At 47.6% G+C, this 16061-nt stretch overlaps 7 protein-coding genes across 7 annotated transcripts; 5 read left to right on the plus strand and 2 right to left on the minus strand.

Annotated features, from left to right (window-relative positions):
• Window positions 1–326: 326 nt before the first annotated feature.
• On the minus strand, window positions 327–1460 carry N7483_003225 (uncharacterized protein; the record flags this gene model as incomplete). Its single annotated transcript, XM_057086662.1, has 3 exons — window positions 327–716; window positions 826–1265; window positions 1343–1460. The coding sequence occupies 3 exons, from the start codon at window positions 1458–1460 to the stop codon at window positions 327–329; spliced, it is 948 nt and encodes a 315-aa protein (XP_056946491.1).
• Window positions 1461–3688: 2228 nt separating this feature from the next.
• Window positions 3689–5588, plus strand: N7483_003226 (GMC family oxidoreductase; the record flags this gene model as incomplete). The annotated part of the gene is made up of 6 exons (XM_057086663.1): window positions 3689–3848; window positions 3893–3900; window positions 3966–4234; window positions 4282–4300; window positions 4379–4962; window positions 5111–5588. The coding sequence occupies 6 exons, from the start codon at window positions 3689–3691 to the stop codon at window positions 5586–5588; spliced, it is 1518 nt and encodes a 505-aa protein (XP_056946492.1).
• A 1434-nt stretch (window positions 5589–7022) lies between these two features.
• Window positions 7023–7678, plus strand: N7483_003227 (ML domain-containing protein; the record flags this gene model as incomplete). The annotated part of the gene is made up of 3 exons (XM_057086664.1): window positions 7023–7243; window positions 7311–7527; window positions 7580–7678. 3 exons carry the CDS (start codon window positions 7023–7025, stop codon window positions 7676–7678), a joined length of 537 nt encoding a protein of 178 aa, XP_056946493.1.
• Window positions 7679–8378: 700 nt separating this feature from the next.
• N7483_003228 (H(+)-transporting V1 sector ATPase subunit F) lies at window positions 8379–9037 on the minus strand (the record flags this gene model as incomplete). Its single annotated transcript, XM_057086665.1, has 4 exons — window positions 8379–8519; window positions 8575–8712; window positions 8806–8943; window positions 9011–9037. The coding sequence occupies 4 exons, from the start codon at window positions 9035–9037 to the stop codon at window positions 8379–8381; spliced, it is 444 nt and encodes a 147-aa protein (XP_056946494.1).
• A 316-nt stretch (window positions 9038–9353) lies between these two features.
• On the plus strand, window positions 9354–10793 carry N7483_003229 (Nur1/Mug154 family protein; the record flags this gene model as incomplete). The annotated part of the gene is made up of 3 exons (XM_057086666.1): window positions 9354–9611; window positions 9691–9889; window positions 9922–10793. 3 exons carry the CDS (start codon window positions 9354–9356, stop codon window positions 10791–10793), a joined length of 1329 nt encoding a protein of 442 aa, XP_056946495.1.
• A 577-nt stretch (window positions 10794–11370) lies between these two features.
• On the plus strand, window positions 11371–11895 carry N7483_003230 (uncharacterized protein; the record flags this gene model as incomplete). The annotated part of the gene is made up of 1 exon (XM_057086667.1): window positions 11371–11895. The coding sequence occupies one exon, from the start codon at window positions 11371–11373 to the stop codon at window positions 11893–11895; it is 525 nt and encodes a 174-aa protein (XP_056946496.1).
• A 22-nt stretch (window positions 11896–11917) lies between these two features.
• N7483_003231 (putative NTP binding protein) lies at window positions 11918–15001 on the plus strand (the record flags this gene model as incomplete). The annotated part of the gene is made up of 1 exon (XM_057086668.1): window positions 11918–15001. The coding sequence occupies one exon, from the start codon at window positions 11918–11920 to the stop codon at window positions 14999–15001; it is 3084 nt and encodes a 1027-aa protein (XP_056946497.1).
• Window positions 15002–16061: the final 1060 nt, after the last annotated feature.

A 16061-nucleotide genomic window follows, 5' to 3' on the forward strand; every position in this document is an offset into this window, starting at 1 on the left:
GAGGTGAGATATGTTTTCCCGGCTCCCACTAAGAAAGTTAGTGTCCCGGAAATGTAAAATCACCACAATTGGGAGCGTACTCGAGCCTTGGAGCCACAGAATTGCCGATGACCCGTAGTCCATCCATTCGCAAAACTTTTGGTTCTCTAGCAACCACTCACACGTGTCGGGAGTGCGAGATTCCACAATAACACAGTGATGGGTTCCATATGGTATAGGCGAAATCCATTTTAGAAGCTTGAGCTCGTCTCTGGCGTCGATTCGTTCCAAAACCAGATCCCTTCGGGCGTGATCAGTATTGGCTCCCCTGGAAGTGCTTTGGCTACTTACACCTGCTGCCGAATGATTGGGATCTCCGATGAGAGGCCAAGAAGCTTCTTCAGGTCAGATCGATTTGACCGATGACAATGTTTCTCACAGTCGTCTGCAGCTTGCAGTAACTGCTTCTGACTTCCGGCGAGCTTATCGATATGAGCTCGCGCATCTTCGAGCTTGAAAACATCACCTATCTTCAAACTACTCTGCTGGCGTTCAACGAAAGCAAAGGATGACTTCAATCCAGCATAAGTTTGGACAATGCATGTATTTAGTTTGGCCAAGACGTGTTCGGGCGGGCGGAGAGTGAGTTTCGGGGCCATGTATAATAGCTGGTACATGTCACATCGAGCAAGGAGTGAAGTGACCTCCGCCATTCCAGCGAGAACAACTCCTTTTAGCTGATTATGTGCGGTAAAAATCTATTCCATTTAGCTTTGTTGCACAACTGAGTAGTTAATTTGAGTTCCGTATCGTGGAAATACAACAAACTCGAAGCAATATGCTTACCACAATGACACAGCGAACAGCAGCCCATGACAGAGCAGCATGAGTAGGGTCAAAGCTAACAGCAACATCTACGGCGGAAAGAAACTTGTCCAATACCGACAGCAATTTGCCAATAGATGTTGTTCTGTCATGGTGTTTGTTTTTCAATGCCCCATCCATTGTCTTTTGGACCTCGTGTACCAAATCTTCCCTTTTGGGATGGTCGCTATCCCAATCTTTCAGCAAAGTATTAACAGTGCATCTTTCCTCCTCTCCCAAGGACTTGAGGGCTTCATCCCACATGAGATAGTTCTCGGAATATGGCTTCAGCTGACTCGATTGTTCGTCAGCTTGATTGTTCGGAGGCTCCTGCGGCACCTGGACCCGAGAAACATGTTTGGGGGTTTTCTGGGTGGAGGACACTGAAGCAGTCCCAGTATCGCCTACAGGTGCTGTCGATACTTTGTTATCAACTAAAACATATTAGTCGTCAAGGTTAGGTGGCAGATTTGCGAGTCCATGGTTCGAGATGTCGTACCGCTGGAACGGCCCGCACGGGAACCCTGAGTTGCGAGGCTGTCGGGTTGTTTGCCTTTGCCCTTGTCCTTTCCGTCACGGCGGAACAAGGAATGTAATTTCGACCCTTTGGAAGACATCGCTTTATTTCAAAATGATGTTGTAAAAGCTTAGGATCGTTACAGTCGACTTTGGGAATAGTCAACGGGAAAGTCAAAGCCCTGATCGATACAGTGTCTGGGAGGCTGAGGTCCACGGGTGTTAAGCCCCGCACTGGGCCGCACAAGCGCGCCATTAGGCAGCTGGGGAGCGCGAGATTCGACGTGGCGTACTCCGTCTTCTGGGGCTGTGTTAAACACTTTATTTGCTAGGCTATGGGGACTAAGCCACACAAGCCTCCAGGGCTCCAGGGCTGTTACCTAGACTTGACCAATGAAAGCCTCTCTCTTAGTCGATATCAGGGACTTGCAGTGAGGACTCTAAGCTCAGTGAGGTCCCTGGACTATCTCAAGGCCGGGTGAAATGTAGAACAAGTGGACTATGTTAATAAGACCAGAAGTCAGCTCATATTATGACGTCGATACTTCTGTGTTGCGTGCGCTCCTCAGTAGGCCGTAGTACGCTACGCCGTAATGTGACTGATTTCCTCTCAAGAGGATTCTCCCATGAGACGACCCTTCTCGAAAGAAATCTTTTGTTTCTGGTATTTTAAGGTAACCCCGCTGTTGAAACAGTTACTGGGACTGTTGTTTTGTTAACGTTTTCCCATCGAACACTCTCCAGGATTTTCTACATAGCACTATTGCATACACAAGATCTATATTCTATTCCATGACTAGTTCTATTAGATAGGTTTCCTTCGGAGCGCCGTACAACTTGGCTGTAATACGCTCTTGTTCCAAGTAACATAGGTCTATAGTTGTTCTGAAATGGTTCTCTCATTATCGCCTAGGCTCCCTTCCATCTTCAACTCGGTCTCAGACTCGAGATGCCATCGATAGAAGTTCCTTCTCTTTGACTACACGATCCTCTTCTGCAAACTTCTTCTTCTTGTTCTTGTGAACTACGAATAACGCATTACTGCCGTCGGCAGTCGCTGCACGGAAGCATTGATTTGGCCGCTGTGCAGGTTCCGATCGTACAATGAATGGTCTTTCTATAAATACTTGTGCGCCACTCGTGCCAGGAGCGATGGATTAGATGTATCGACTTGAAGACGGTCTAACCGTCTTCACTCTCCTCGTTGAAGTGACCAGAGCTGAATCTCAGTGGAACCCGGAGACGACCGTTCCTTAGCCGCCCCGAAGGATGAGGGTATCAGTCTGTGGAGGACACTGATCCTTATATCACCCGGCCAGAGGTCTGGAATTGTAAGTAATTTTTTGAAAGCGCCTCGAATACGACGATTTCTTTTGTTATCCAACTGGTCCAAACGCTCTTGGTTGCTACGCGATAGGCGAACGAACCATTGCTCTCTGAAGCTTTCATCGTACTGACCTTCTTATTGTCGAATCGTCCGATAGATTTCACCATCCGTTGATTTCCTTTCGCTGGCGTATTCTTCCTCCAAGGAGGATTTCAGCACCGTGCCAATATCTGCCATGACCATCAGCAAAGAGTCAGCCGGAGGCTTTGTTGCAATCTTCAAAACCACATAGCCACAACATCGTTTGCTAATCCTGTCTCAGTCACATGCAAATGGGTTTGCTGGTAGGGGTTTCCGGAAAGGAAGTAAGAGCGAAAGTGCAGCTGAGAATTTGCTCTGACCAGCATCATATTAATCTGACAAATTTCAGCCCCCAAATCCAGATACGTAAGGCCTGTGTACATTTGGGAGGAGAGGTGGGTCATCATGCATGGATGATGATGATCCTTTCTCTGTCCAGATGTCTCTTTAGCCAATTTGAACTTGAACGTCATTGATGTCGGCTTCAATTTATATGCATCTGGTGGTGTCAGACCTTTTCAACTAACTTGAGCAGGGAAAAAAAACTAGTATTCATTTACGAGTCGACTTATGGATCGATAGTCAAATCAAATCAGCGTACGCATGCTTACTTTTCAATCATGGAATACATGGTACTGAGAGTAGAGACAAAACTTCATTATTTCATCCCCATATCCGCTGGGGCCATCTCCACCAGGCTCTCTGACTCCTAGCCGTCTGCCCCGGGGTCGGCCCCATTTTCATGTTGGATCATTCAAAATGCTCCTATTGAAACACAAAGAGGATCTAAATAGGCACAGCGATTACGTGCACATGTGAGACATCGAGCATTTTAACCTCTCTTCGGATTCCAGCACCCCCTGTCTCTTATAACTCACGCAATCAATACAAGCTGTTCACATCCATATCTTTACATTTGAAATGAAAGCTATGACTTATGAAGCTGATATCATCATTGTAGGCGGAGGCACTGCGGGCCTTGTCCTAGCGGGACGTCTCTCGGAGAATCCTGACCTGCAAGTACTCGTGCTGGAAGCTGGACAAGACCAGGGACAAGACCCCTACGTACACCAGCTCTCTGGTCTGCATTAGTGGCCACCGACTCTAGCTGAAATTTCATGACAGAGCCTCAGGTAATAACTCCTACTTATTCACGTATCGTTGAGTCTGTCACTCCAGGACTGATGTGTTATCTCAGGTCGCCCTGAATGGTAAACAGATACCGATCCCCCAGGGCCGCCTCCTCGGTGGCACTAGTGCGATGAATGGCCTGGCATGGATCGCCAACTCCAAGAGCAATGTCGATGCATGGGGTGCACTTGGTAATCCCGGCTGGGATTGGGAAACTGTGAATCCTTACTACCAGAAGACCTATACCCTTACCCTTCCATCTGACGAGAAATGTGAAGAGCTGAGTCTTGGATATGTGGATCCTCAAATCCATGCAGCAAATGGACCACTCAAGGTGTAATTCCCTGACGCGCTTATTGACCTCGTCGCAAATGCCTGGATAGAGTCATTGAAAGGGATGGGGTACGCCATGAAGCATGATCCATTTTCAGGCCAGGTTTGTGGTAGTTATATAAACGGCGCAACAATTGATCCGATTAGCAAAACGCGAAGCTATTCCTTGAACGCCTATTACCTTCCTGCAAAGGATCGGCCAAATCTGCACCTCATTACCGGGGCGCAAGTTCACAAGGTTGTACTGCAACCTCGGGAGAGCTCGCTGCCACCGGAGTGCAATATGCACTAAATGGCGAGTTGGTTACTGCCAAGGCTCGCCAGGAAGTCATTGTCGCAGCAGGCGTTTCCAACTCACCCCAACTCCTTGAACTTTCTGGAATTGGCTCATCGGAGATTCTCAACAAATTCGATATCCCTGTGCTAGTTGAGAATTCCAATGTTGGTGAAAACCTTCAAGATCACCCATTGGCTGGTGTGAGTTTTGAAGCTCAGGACTTTCTCAACACCAAGGACGATATGATGCGCGGTGTACCAGAGGTTATTGGCGCCGCCATGGCAGAATACCAGAACAAGCAATTTGGCGCATTCACTGTTGGAGGAAATTACTCCTCTGCCTTGCTGCCACTTGCCGACTTTGCAGACTCCGAGACTGGAGCCCGCGAGCTTGCTTCGGTTTTATCCAGCATGGCATCAAGCTCATCAGACGGGTTCGACAATGAATTGACCAAGTATGTTCAATCTGTGCTCGAAAATAAAAGAGGAGGCTACAGGCGGTTACTTCACATATCCCGCTCAAGCCTATTTCAAAGGATCGGGTAGCGACTCTTCACGTATTAATGCGAAGCTGCCTGAGAACTACATTACAATTTGCGTCAGCATTCTGCACCCGTTATCTCGTGGTAGCTCTCATATCACCTCTGCCAAAGCTGAGGATCCACCAGTTATTGACCCCCGTTATTTGTCTCATCCAGCTGATCTGGAGATGCTTGCTCGCCACACTCGCTTTGTTGACTCAATCGCTGCATCCGAGCCATTTGCGTCCATGCTGAAGCCAGGTGGAAAACGGAGTCCAGGTGCTCCAGCTGATTTGTGGGCTGTATCTTTGGATGAGGTCAAAGAGTATGTCCAGGCTGCAGGCAAGAGTACCTTTCACCCGACTGGCACATGTGCTATGATGCGCCGCGAGAAAGGTGGAGTGGTAGATGCTCGGCTGCGAGTCTGGGGTACGAGATCGCTGCGTGTAGTCGACGCAAGTGTGATCCCGATTATACCAACTGGCAATACTCAAAGTGCCGTTCACGCTATCGCAGAGCGCGCTGCAGACTTAATTAAAGAGGATTTGTTCAAGGCCTGATTGATTCGATCTTGGGGTGTCAAATATTTCTCAGAAAGGTAAGCACTTTCAGATAATGTTAAGGATATCAGAAATGACCATGGGAAAATCAAGTGAAGCTTCATCAGACTTGAACGTCTCATATTGCACTACTCCTTGGAGTAGTAAGTCCAAAAATTAGTATTCAGCATGGTAAACAACTTCAAGAATCAAAACTGCAAGTTGGAGTCATGGAATATGCAAATAAGTCACGAGTAATATTAGAAGGTAACCACTACCCAGGTGAAGTAGACAAAAGGAAAAGGAGAAAAAAAAGAAATCAAGCAAGAGCTGGAATCGAACTCAAGACTTTCAAAATCAGGTACCACATGGCTAACTGACTGACGTAGTGTGTTGACAGTCACATAATCCCTTCCATCTCCCTCAATTTTGAGTATTCTGAGGATCTGAAAGTTTTGGTAGAAAGGGCGAGACTGGGACTATTATGAGTAAAGATATCAATTTTTTTTTTTAAAAAAAAAATCATTATCCCTAGCCGAAGCTAGAATTCCCATCCACCCTTTGGTGCTGAATCTGCCACCGAAAGGGACCCAACAATCCCGGTCGATACATTTGTCCCCTGGAGGGTCGCCTGCCGCTAAACCACTAGGCCAGCAGGGCAGATTCGATGCTGAGAAAGATTTTTTCAGAAATATAAGGGAGAATTTGTGACGGTTCTGTGAATGGTATTTAACCAAATACGGGTCGGGCTTCCAAAGGTAGCATCTTCTTCGAGTCCATAGGATATCGTTACTGCAGGAACTAGACCTAATGGATGTAAGCCTGACCAAAATAAGCATGATGACTAGTATCCTGAGATTCAGCTCGAGTCCCATGTACTAAGCCCCGATGAACAGTGCTCACTCAAGCCTGAGGTCCGAGTCACCATTCAAGTTCAACATGAAGTTCAAGTTGATGCCAGTGGACGTTTATCTTGACCAACTTATCAGGATCACCGATAAGCAAGTGGGCCCAGTGGATCAAGTCTTAGCCTGGGGAATTTTCAACGCAGATGATGAACGATGAAGTGTGCATCTCAAGGGGTTCATACAGTAGATAAAATGAGGTGCAAAATTGGAATAATGAAATAAGTCAGAGCTATATGTATCAACAAGGAAGAGCTTGATAAAGCTGCAGGAACAAAAGATCACGGGATCAAGTGAGGAGAAGATGAGACGATCTATTCCCAAAGCGGGTTGACCCCAATCACGTGTGCCTCGTCATCTGGGCAAATGACACCAGCCCTTGTACATTCAACGTCTTTGCTTCGTCCTCTTCTCGAACTTGTTTAGATCCTAATCAGCTTTGTTCTGAGGATCTGAAAACCCACATAACGTTTGAATCCTCTTCGCAAACATTCAACCCTGAAAATACCCAGTCCCGTCTCTTGCAACTCGAAGCGTCGCCGTCGCAATCATGAAGTTCTTATCGGCCGCCACTCTGCTCGCCGCTACTCCTCTTCTCTGCTCTGCCGCTTCGTTACCGAGCCTATTCGATCCCTCCCAGGCTTTACTTGGAGGAAACACTGCTGACGCGGTGCCAGTCGAGGGAGACAACCCGCTGGTCTACTGCAACGACCCATCCAACTACCTCCTCTCGATTGATCATGTCGATCTAGTGCCTAACCCCCCGTTGCCGTATGTCTGACCCGGTATCACTAATATTCTCCTGGATGAGTGTGGACTAATGAATGTTATTCAAAAGTGGCCAGAAATTGACGATCACCGCCAAGGGTACATTTGGAGAGAAAATTGTCAAGGGCGCTTACGTGAACTTGGAGGTCAAATATGGCTTCATTACCTTGATCAAACAGACTGCCGATCTCTGTGACCAGCTTGCAAATGTGGATATGAAGTGTCCTCTGGAGAAGGGCGAGATGGTTTTGACTAAGGAGGTTGACTTGCCGAAGCAAATTCCTCCAGTAAGAATTAGTTCTGAATCTTGAATGATGCGAAAACTGACACTATAATTAGGGTAAATACTCCGTCCTGGCCGATGTTTATACCAAGGATGACGAACAAGTCACCTGCCTACGGGGCAACAATATCGAGTTCAATGTGCCAAAGTTCTAGTCCGTCAGCGTTCTAGCCTGCTTCATCTGCATCGTTGCCGTGTCCACATGGATGAGGTGATTTTCCATAATCTGAACACTGTCATTGTTACTTCCACTGCTTGACTTTTCCATGCCAGCAACGCCTTTCCCTACGTCCCGTCATGACCTACTCTCATTTTTCCTTTGATGCTCTTGTTTCCTTCAAGCCTTTGCCTGTTCAGGGATTGCTGATCCGAAATACCTCCTTTTCGACTCATTGCTTTGCATCTGTGTTGTCAATATGTACTTTGACCGGAGCCTCGCTGTCGCCATGGTCACTAATATACCTCTCAGCATTCATCATCAATTATATCGTCTTTGGGCAATCGTTTTTTTATTACCTCAATGATTGGCTTCAACCTCGTCTTATTCTTAAGCTAGGCTTATAGATGCCAACTGTCCAATTGTAAATGATGGTAAAGGGATTCCAACCTTGGAAAGCGGATATATTGAGGTTGTATATGCATATTTCAGACATTTTGGGTATCTTCCCTCTAAAGCTTCTTATCACTCCACCAGATGAAGCACTTGGAACAGGTTGGCCAGCCAGGAAAACAAAATTCCCAAGATGGTGGGAGATACCACCGGAACATTTCAACGGAATCATAGAATATGTAAACATGCGACGTAATAAAACGCCTGAGCAAACGACGATCAACAATAAACCAATTCGGACCAATTTACTCGCCAAAGAGTCGGCGGACACGCTTGAGCACACTGTCCTTCTCCGGGTCGTAAGGGTGATCTTTGCTAGGAATTTCGAGAACGGCGGGGAAAGGCTCGGTGAAGCTGTCAACGCTATTGCGAATACGCTCGGCAACCTTTGGAGATAGTCAGAAAGGATTTCATGAGCCTAAAATGTGGAATAATACGAACGTGTTGATTGATTAAAATAATGGCAATATCCTTTCTCTCCTGTGTGAACGTCTGGAATGCTCGCTCAATCTCCGATGTTTCGGTCTTAGCGTCGACGACGAGGAAATTGCGCTGCGCATCCGGTGGGTCGGTAACATGCTATAAGGTACCAAGAATTGTGGTTAGAATACTCGTAGTTCAATTGCGATAGGGGAAAATGTTCGGATCCAGCTGGATCTTAGAGCTACATACTCCGATACCCGCTAGAAGGAGACCTGTCACTGAGCTATATGGGGAATCTGTTAGCTTGACTAGAACAAGAATAGTAGCAGAAAGCTGGGAAGACTGATCATACTCTTCATCGCCAATCACAGCTAGGAGTTGGCGATCCTGTTATCGAGGTGTTAATAACACTATCGGAGGGGCCTTGGTCGCAGGATACAAGTGGTCATTTTACCTTGTATGTCGCGGCCGACGCCGCCATGTTGACTGAATTGAGAGGGACAGACGAGTAGAATACCAGAAAATGGCCAGCCGGTAAAGAACTCGCTGGGTATCGAGTCAGTGATCGAATCAAGAGTTGACGTTGTCCACTATTCAAGCAATCGTGGTTATCGCGGAGAGCGGAGGTCTAATGACTAAGCTGATGCAATTTTGTTTATTGTTGACTTGAACGTGGATGGTTCCGCTTCACCTGCTTTGTTTTGCTTTACATGCCTTTGTTCTTCTAATTTGACCCAGACCGAAGCTGCTGAGGACCAGCCTTTGTGTCACAAATCATATCATAATCCTCCAACACCATGCCCCGTATCGTGCGACGCCGTCCGCTCGCCGAGCGCATCCAATCCTACTTGAATCCGTGGGACTTCCTACTTTGGGTATCCGAAGAAATCGATGGACATGATTGGGATCAGATGGAAAAGGATTGGGGGCTCACTATTGGAATTCTACTGAACTTATTATTCCTTGTCACACGCGCGAACAGCCGCTCAAGTGTTAGTAGAGCTATTGACGATGTGTTTGGTGAAGATGAGGGCGTGCCCTGGCTCAGTTGGCTTGTACATTACCCTTTTGCTTCCATTTGAATGCAAATATCTATTCTGAATGTGGTGCTAACCTCTTTTCTTGCTTTTATAGGCGACTATGATCACTCATATGCTTCTTGTTTTCTCTGTCGGAAATGCAGTCCACACATTTTGTCGCAAGAAGCACTATCGCATGTTCGAAGCGCCAATCGACAAGACTATTGCGACTCCGTCTGCGCACCGTGTGCGAGTGGACTCGAGTCCTATTGCCTCTTCCCTCTCCGATACCTTGCGAGAGCTTTATCAACTGAGTCAGCTGAGTCGCGTGCTCATCCGGATGCAGAACGGGATGTATGGGAGGTTGCAATTTGGGATCCGTTACCCATGAGCATTCGCCTCTTATGTTTGTTTAGCCCGGGTCATGTCCTCATCTACTGGCTCTTCCTGCCAACACACATTTCCGATCCCCGACCTAGCGTCACAATTGTCACAACGATCTTTCTCACGATCCTGCTCTCGGCCCAAATGTCCTTAATGTCGACTTCCTACACACAACAAGCAAAAGACTCTGCCTTAGTGCACAAAGAAGTGCTCAAGGAGTACGATACGAAATTCGTGCACCCTAGAACTCGACCTTTGATGAGAGACGTGGGCACACAGTTCTCGGAGACAAGTCCCGGCCCCTCCGCCGCTGATGGCCAGAACAAGGTTGAGGTCTATACACCAACATTCATCATCAACCGGGGTTTCCAAACCAGCCCGAACCCTAACTATGTGAACCACGTTGATCCCGAGGGATTATCTCCAAGACGCCCCACTGCAGCCGGTACTCCCAGCGCAACATCCATCTTCCAAGCCCAGCCCTCGTTGCGCACACCTGTGATATCCCGTGATGGTTCCCCTCTGGTGCGCACAGCTGGTACATCCATGCGTCAACCGCAATTCCGACCAGCTTCTACAAGTACAGGCGATGGAGGGAGCCTAGGCGTGTATACACATGCCAACTCTCCGTTGAGGAAGTCGGCATCAACTACATTCGCTGAACGGCGAGTTCAGAATAATGGTGATTTCGTCTACACACCACGGGCAGCAAGCCCTTCAAAACCTAGTCCGCTCAAAAGGAGCAGTCTTGCAGGCCCTATGAGTCCAGCGCCAGGAATGGGAGTTCATAGGGCAGGTAGTCTTCAAAATCGTCGGGAAACTGGTCGGTTTTAGAATGATCTTATGAATTTTCAATTTTTTTTTTCATTCTTTTCTCTTTCCTTCTTCCTCTACACTAGACCCCCTTCCCTACTCGGTAGTGGAGGTTTTTGGCCGCCCAGTATTAATCCAGTTAATCTCTTCAGGCGACAGTTAGCCGATCCTTCAATGGATATTCTATTATTCTTTCTTATCCACATGTGCAACTTCCAAGGTTATACATTATACTTAGCCTACTCCCTTAGGCAAGCCTCTTTGTATCCTCTAGATACTGTTATAGGTACTCACATAGAGGAGGAGTTAACCACTGGCACTCACATACAGATACGAGTCACGACTAACAACCCACTATTCAAGTCCACGTGAAATATGGTGCCACTAGGACTTGTATCATGAACTCATTTTTACAAGGGTCGACCCCAGGTTGCGCTTAATAGGGATAAGCTTCAGTGCATGTCTTGATACGGCACGTTTGGATACATCATCAGTTCTGACGTCTTTCTTGGCTTTTCTCGCACCTCACCGCACCAAAGAATGTGGCATGATTGGATCTTCTCCCAGCCTCTCTAGTATCAATTTAATGAGTTCCTCGATGCTGGTCCTCGCCGTTTTCCTCGTTGCTGGGTCTGGGATACTTATCTCGCAACGAAAGAGCCGCTTGCCTTGCGAGTCGCGCTTTCTTTCATCAGCACCAAATGGAATCCGCATCGTAGCTTCTTCATCAATGCCAGAATATCCCAGTTCAAGATGTATCGCTCAGACTACTGGCAAGACTGGCGTCATACCAAATGGAGGCGGGTGTCTCGAGACATTCCAGCGCGGGGCCAACATTCTTCATCGCAGCCCGCATTCCACCCAGCCAGACCACCTTATTCTTACGCGTTTAATCCTCGCTCAACCCGAGCATCCAATTCATCTCGATGACCCCGCGCATTCTCTGCGTTTGCCATTTGGACTGTCCCGACGAACACCCACCGCACCCGTCCAACCTCACCCTCCGAACAATAGCCCTCAATTGCAGCAACCGCCATTGCCAGACCAGAAACAAACCAGTCTGTACCTTCACGGCATGGGCCAGGAAATTTTTCAATCCTGGTTCAAGGGTCGGCACTACTAATCGTCACATCTCCAATCACAAAATGGACGTGGAAAGCTGCGTCGAACTGCCTGACGGACATCTCGTGAATCTCTCCCCACGACCTCAAAGTAAAACCAAGTATCAAGCATACCGCGCTCATTATACGGCATCTGAAGCGTCCACGAACTCGCCAGCACGCAATTGTCATCTTGTACCACCTACGGAGCTAGAAGATCGCCGATTATCAGACGACATCATGTTCCAAAACGCCAAAACGACCAAGCTTCCAGTTCCAAAATCAGTCTCTGACAGGGCTAGGGATCAGCGGAATCAAACTCCCAGCCCGACTGGAATTCCTAAACTGTCTTCTGTTGGGTTTTCATCTGGAGGATCTGCGGGTCCCTCTGGGGAGCGAGATCCATACTGGAGGAAGATACGTGACCGATTCGAGAAGGAGTCACCTCTTTCACAGCGAGCCTCTTATGTCCGATCAAGGGAGAGTGATAGGGCCCGATCTAAGGAAGCGGCGGAGTCCTGGCAACACGAAAAATATCCCGCCAGAACTTCAGCGGGTGATAAACCGGCGAGCCGATCTCAAACTGCCATTCCAAGCCCGAATACCAATAATGCTAAGATAACACCAAGTGTGCGACATAATCTTGCTCGCGACTCCGAGCCCCAGAAGAAGTGGCGAGTTGAGGGAGCTCAATGGATTAGTCCCAACTCCCGCGACAAGTCAGATTTGACAGATACGACCTCTGATTCGAGTCCACACTCCAACCAGTCCATCTCGCCAGTTTCTGCAGATGACTCAATGACAGACTGTGACTGGGAGGATCGATTTGTGGTCCACATGCCTTCGGCCAAAGATCCCAATCCGCCTACCATGACTGAGGATCAGATTGCTGAGTACCAACGAAGTATTGAGAAAAAGCGTCGTTATGGACGTGGAATTCTCGATTCAAATACCAGGCCAAGTCCAAGAAGTTCTTTTGGTGATGAGAGACGGGATTCATCAACGCACCGAGAGAAGCGAAGAGTATCTGATCAATCCAAAATCAACGAGATTCGTGAATCAGAACCACAGCAGACTAGACAGCAAGAAACCGACCGGTCCGCGAGTCAAACTTTGCAGGTACCTGGCTCTCAAGCACAGGGTCACTATTACAGCCCAGATGAAGTTGGCAAAAACCGTATCAGCACCATATGGGAAGAATCGCCCTCGAAAACCAAAGAGAAAAGGCTGTCACACACTGCCGACGGTTCTTTTTTAGGATGCAAGGAGATCAACGGTCCCAAAACGAGAAACCCAGACGAAATTCTTCTCTTTGCGTCAGGAGAGGATTCGACGACACTTCACCCTCGACCACTTGCGGTCGGAGCGAAGAAGAGGCTAAAGGAGAAAGCCTATCGGGCGACCCGGAAGTCGGAGGAGGTCCTGATCGTGCAAGAGGAATGGCCACAAATTTCTCAGAATTCGAAGCATGCCCAATGCTTGAAGCCGTCGTCAGCGACAATGTGCCAAGAATCGACCTGCCGGGAGCAGGAGGTGACAACACCGGACTCCCAAGGCTCGAGCAAAGAGAACTCACGTCCCAGAGCAAGCATGGAGAACTTACCAGGCAGGCTAGAAGACGGACGCAGCGAAGACGATGTGTTCATTATCACACCCACTATCACGCGTACTATGATTCCCACCGCGACACCAGAAAAAAAGGAAAAGGCAGAAAAAAAAGTCTCTGTTTTCAAAGTTCAAGGTCTTCGCCGTCCTGGTGGAACTGGTCAGTCTGGGACCGGAGAGGCAGTGAAGGCCGTTCGGGCAAAGGCTCAGGTCATCTCTACACCTTTGGGGCTGCGACCCGCGACAGGTCCCGCGCAGCCCAAATCAAGAGTGCTGTCACTCACATCTTCCAAGGGAAGTTCTCCAAAAAGCAAACAAACGACGAAAGAGAAAGCCACACAAGAGGAAGAGCCGAAAGACAACATCCAGAAGTCCAAGGAGACCGCCACCCCGGAAAAAGGAAAGTCAACTCCAGAGAAGGCAAAAGAGAAAGCCGAAAAGTCGACCAATTCCATACGTGGGTTCATCCGTACCTCCGGTCTAGCAAGGTCTACAGGACTCGTTAGATCGCCCACTGGGAGTTTGGCCACAATCCTGCGCAATGGAACCGAATCATTACGCAACCGGGCTGAGTCCTTTCGCAACGGCTCCGGCTCTCTTGTAAACCGCAAAGACTCGAGCTCTCCCGTTTCGCAAATTTCTCCGCCATCCAGAGATAATTCTGAGTCTTCAAGGTCCGACAGATCTTTCCGGTCAGCGAAGGAGTCCCCGCCTTCATCTACCAAACCTTCTCCTGTCAAAAAAGAGACACGAACTGCGAGAGTATCTCTTGAGAAACCTCCCCCTCGAGAGAAGTCCCCTGCAGTGGAACCACAACCCCCGCCCAAGAAGCCTACGCCGCCACCACCACCAGAGAAGCGCACAACTGAGAAGCCAGCGTCTTCCGATAAGTTCTCTCAGGCTGAACGGCTTGCTCGAGCAGAGAGACTAGAAAGATTCAAGGAGCAAGCTCGAGCTCGAAGAGCTATGAAAGTTGTGGAAATCGCTGAATTGGATGGACAACAAGTATCTGGGTCCAAAGATAATCTCCAAGCCAACATCACAGACGTTCGCGATGACCTGGGGGAACTTGATCCCGTCGACACCGTCGACAAGGACGATGAACCCTGCAAAGAAACTTCCAACAGTGTTGCTCTCTCTTTGATCTTCGAGATTGTCCTCATGGCCATAACCAATATGCACAGATTTGGCCTTGAAACGACAGACAGTCCCTACGTCAAATTCATGATAGTCAACGTCTTGAACATGGTTCGTCATTGCTACCATGTTTTCAGTACCATATACCAGACGGTGACTGTCTATCAAAATACCGGTACCTGGCCCAAAGCCAGGAATGATCAGGCGATCAGTCGTTTCTTGGTGGAACTCCTTCAAGCTGCGGTTTATCTGATTATTCTCGGATTCGGGTGTCTGGTTCTCAGTCGCGCTGCTGGATACATCCTTCTTGTTGGAAGCTGGATACTGTGGTTTGCTAAACCATTTGCCTGGGGAATCCAATCCCTTACCCGTGCCCTTATAACATGATCCGATATACACGCTGTCTTGTCTTCCTTTTATGTCGTTCTTTGCTTCTTTTTTTCGTTTTAGTATCCAAGCATCGACTGCTTTAATGCACTTCCTGGTTCCGTTTTCCTGTCATTATGCTTGGTTGGTTTGTAATATCACGATTTGAGTGTCGTTTCCGATAACATGACTGGGGGTTTTCGTTCACAGTGCATTGTTCCTGGGGTAAGGATTTGAATTGCTCGGGCTCTGTTTGGCTTAGAGAACCACTCCGTTCGCTACTTGTTTCACTTTCCTTATATCATCCATAAGTGATCATCCATACTCACATGTGCAAGTTTCTCTGCGAAATCCTAGCTCGGGTATACCTGTGGGCAACTTCCACCCACCGTCCTACAAGTAAGGAAGCCTAAATTCAAGTAAATTCAGCTCGGGATTCCCGTGTTGAAGATGGGAATAAACAAGCTTTTGTATTTCTTCTGATCAATTTTATCTTTTTATGAAAGACAAAAAGAGCTCCTCTTCCAATAGTAGGCACAATCAAATGCCTACATTTGGATAGATTTCGTCTTAGTTGTAAACAACCGGAATAGCAAAAAGTACCCGCAGAAGTAACAGGCACTAGATTCTGCAAAGTAGAGAAAAGAGAAACAGGAAATTAAGAAAGAAGAAAAGAAAAGGACAAACACCGTTGCTTGCAAAGTGCAAAAGAACAATTTGATCGCAGCGAAGAGAATGTTGATTATCCTCGTTGCGATCTCTATACCCAGGAATCCAAACCAAGAAAGATGAGAAAGATGAGGAAAAAGACAAGGGGAGAGAAGAGAAGAGAAGGGAGGTAGTCCATTACAGGACAAAAATTATGATGTTGAATGAGGTTCTTTCTTTTGGTCCTCCATTTTATCTGAATGCCTATCAATCAGTTGATTGAAGGACAAGGCATCAGAAAAAAAGCACCAGGCTTCGGAGGAGAGGTTGAAAAAGGAAAAAACCCTGAGCGATGAAAACGTCATTGTTAAAAGAGACGGGGTATCGGTACAGTGGAAATGTTGGATGTTGAAATTAAAAAAATGAACGCTCA

Source organism: Penicillium malachiteum (genome assembly GCF_028827825.1).
Source record: "Penicillium malachiteum strain IBT 17515 chromosome Unknown utg000002l:1.0-8849297.0:1.0-8852440.0, whole genome shotgun sequence".
NCBI lineage: Eukaryota > Fungi > Ascomycota > Eurotiomycetes > Eurotiales > Aspergillaceae > Penicillium > Penicillium malachiteum.